The sequence below is a fragment of the Microtus ochrogaster genome, chromosome 2 (assembly GCF_000317375.1).
Source record: "Microtus ochrogaster isolate Prairie Vole_2 chromosome 2, MicOch1.0, whole genome shotgun sequence".
Taxonomy (NCBI): Eukaryota; Metazoa; Chordata; class Mammalia; order Rodentia; family Cricetidae; genus Microtus; species Microtus ochrogaster.
This window is the reverse complement of record NC_022010.1, coordinates 22,657,314-22,659,070: the sequence shown is the minus strand read 5'-3', so window position 1 is coordinate 22,659,070 and position 1,757 is coordinate 22,657,314. Positions and strand designations below refer to the sequence as shown.

Genomic DNA, 1,757 nt, shown 5'->3' with positions numbered 1-1,757 from the left:
CCTGGTCTACAGAGTGAGTTCCAGGACAGCCAGAGTTGTGTTACACTGAGAAACCCTGCACGTAAAACCAAAATTAATAATAATAATAACAATAATAATAATAATGTAAAAAAATCCGACTGAATTTCCGAAGGAAGAAGGACCAAAGTTTACCACTCACTGGCTTGTAGTAGGGGGCGGATTGTCAGTATTTTGCTTTGATTGGCTGTTTTCTCTCATGGAAACCCAATCGTCGCGTTCTGGAGGCGGGGCCAGACTCTCCGTGCTGCCCTTCCTCCAGTTCCTCTGCCCTGCAAAGGGGGAGTCCTTGCAGTGAGTGGTGAGTTTTCTGCTCCTTGGAGACCCTTGCGGTGAGGAAGACCCCCGATCCACCCCCAGGGGTGACAGGCTGAGGTGCAGTTCTCATTCCCTGCGCAGGAGTGCCCCCTTTGCCCACCCTTCCCCAGGAACAGTTCCCTGGTGTACAAGTCAGCTCCCGCCATTTCCCACTCAGGGACTTGTATGTGACGTGGGAAGGAGTTGAAGCTCTGGTAACCTCCTCCACTGAGTGAGGGAGGACGGGAGACTGTGGTGGACCTCGTCACAGTTCTGTTCTGTCCCAACAGGAGGATGACTCGGGAGGAAGCTGGGAGGCTGCCCCAAGAACTGGCCCGTGTCGGGGCCTCCCACGGCATCACCGACCTGGCCTGCAAGCTCCGCTTCTATGACGACTGGGCTCCAGAGTACGATAAGGTGAATGCACGTAGGTCCTTAATTTGGGAGGCCCAGATTGTGTTTTTATGTGCAAAGCGCTAATAGTACCCGCGTATCCCAGGGAAGCTGAGAGCTGGCCCCGACTGGCCTCCAACCACCACCTCTAACTCGGACTGGACGTCCCCTATGTCCCACCTTAACACTGCCAACCACACAGGGAGACTGCCTGCAGGGGGCGCTATTGAGACGTCACTCAATATAGACAGCCCGGTTTAGAGCTGCCCCAGCTAAGTAGCCAGTTGCTGCCTGCTTGAGTCCCACAGGTATGGGGGCCCTTGACAGTAAAGGACACTTCAAGCCTGGATCTTCTATTACTGAGGTCCCAGAAGGACCCAAACTCCAACACCCATCAACTCAAATCAGTAGGTGCGTAAGCACCGGACAAAGTGCGTCCTCCAAACTCTAGGGCACCAGAGGGTGCTAGACTGTGTTCTGTCCCCAGGATGTGGCTGCATTGAAGTACCGAGCCCCCTGCCTTGCTGTGGATTGTCTCAGTCGAGCCCTTCCAGGCCCGCCCCAAGATGCTCTGATCCTGGATGTGGCCTGTGGCACTGGCCTGGTGGCCGTGGAGGTAAGACCTGCTGGTACGGTGATGCCCTGACTTCCTTTCAGCACCCAGCACCCTTGGCTAGTGAATTGTAGATAGGTTATCTACCACACATAAACCCAGTCTCTCACTGGGAAATTCTAACCATGTACTTGTCACTAAACCATGCCCCAGCCTTCACTGGGGGATTCTTTTTTTTTTCTTTTTCTTTTTGCTTTTTTTTTCCGAGGCAGGGTTTCTCTGTGGCTTTGGTGCCTGTCCCGGAACTAGCTCTTGTAGACCAGGCTGGCCTCGAACTCCCAGAGATCCACCTGTCTCTGCCTCCCGAGTGCTGGGATTAAAGGCGTGTGCCACCACCGCCTGGCCACTGGGGGATTCTAGGCAGGTGCTCTCCCACTGAGCCACAACCCAGCCCCTCACTGGGGATTCTAGGCAGGGGCTCTACCACTGAGCCACA

The 1,757-nt window shown here is 54.6% G+C and overlaps 1 protein-coding gene across 2 annotated transcripts in view; it reads left to right on the top strand.

Moving 5' to 3' along the window:
- Positions 1-296: 296 nt before the first annotated feature.
- Positions 297-1,757, top strand: part of Mettl27 (methyltransferase like 27) — a 9,730-nt gene continuing 8,269 nt past the window's right edge. For both annotated transcript variants that reach the window (XM_026783645.1, XM_005344647.3), the window contains exons 1-3: positions 297-350; positions 606-732; positions 1,196-1,324. In XM_026783645.1, the coding sequence (XP_026639446.1) occupies positions 610-732; positions 1,196-1,324 (252 nt within the window). In that variant the 5' untranslated portion in view covers positions 297-350; positions 606-609. The remainder of the gene's footprint in view (positions 351-605; positions 733-1,195; positions 1,325-1,757) is intronic.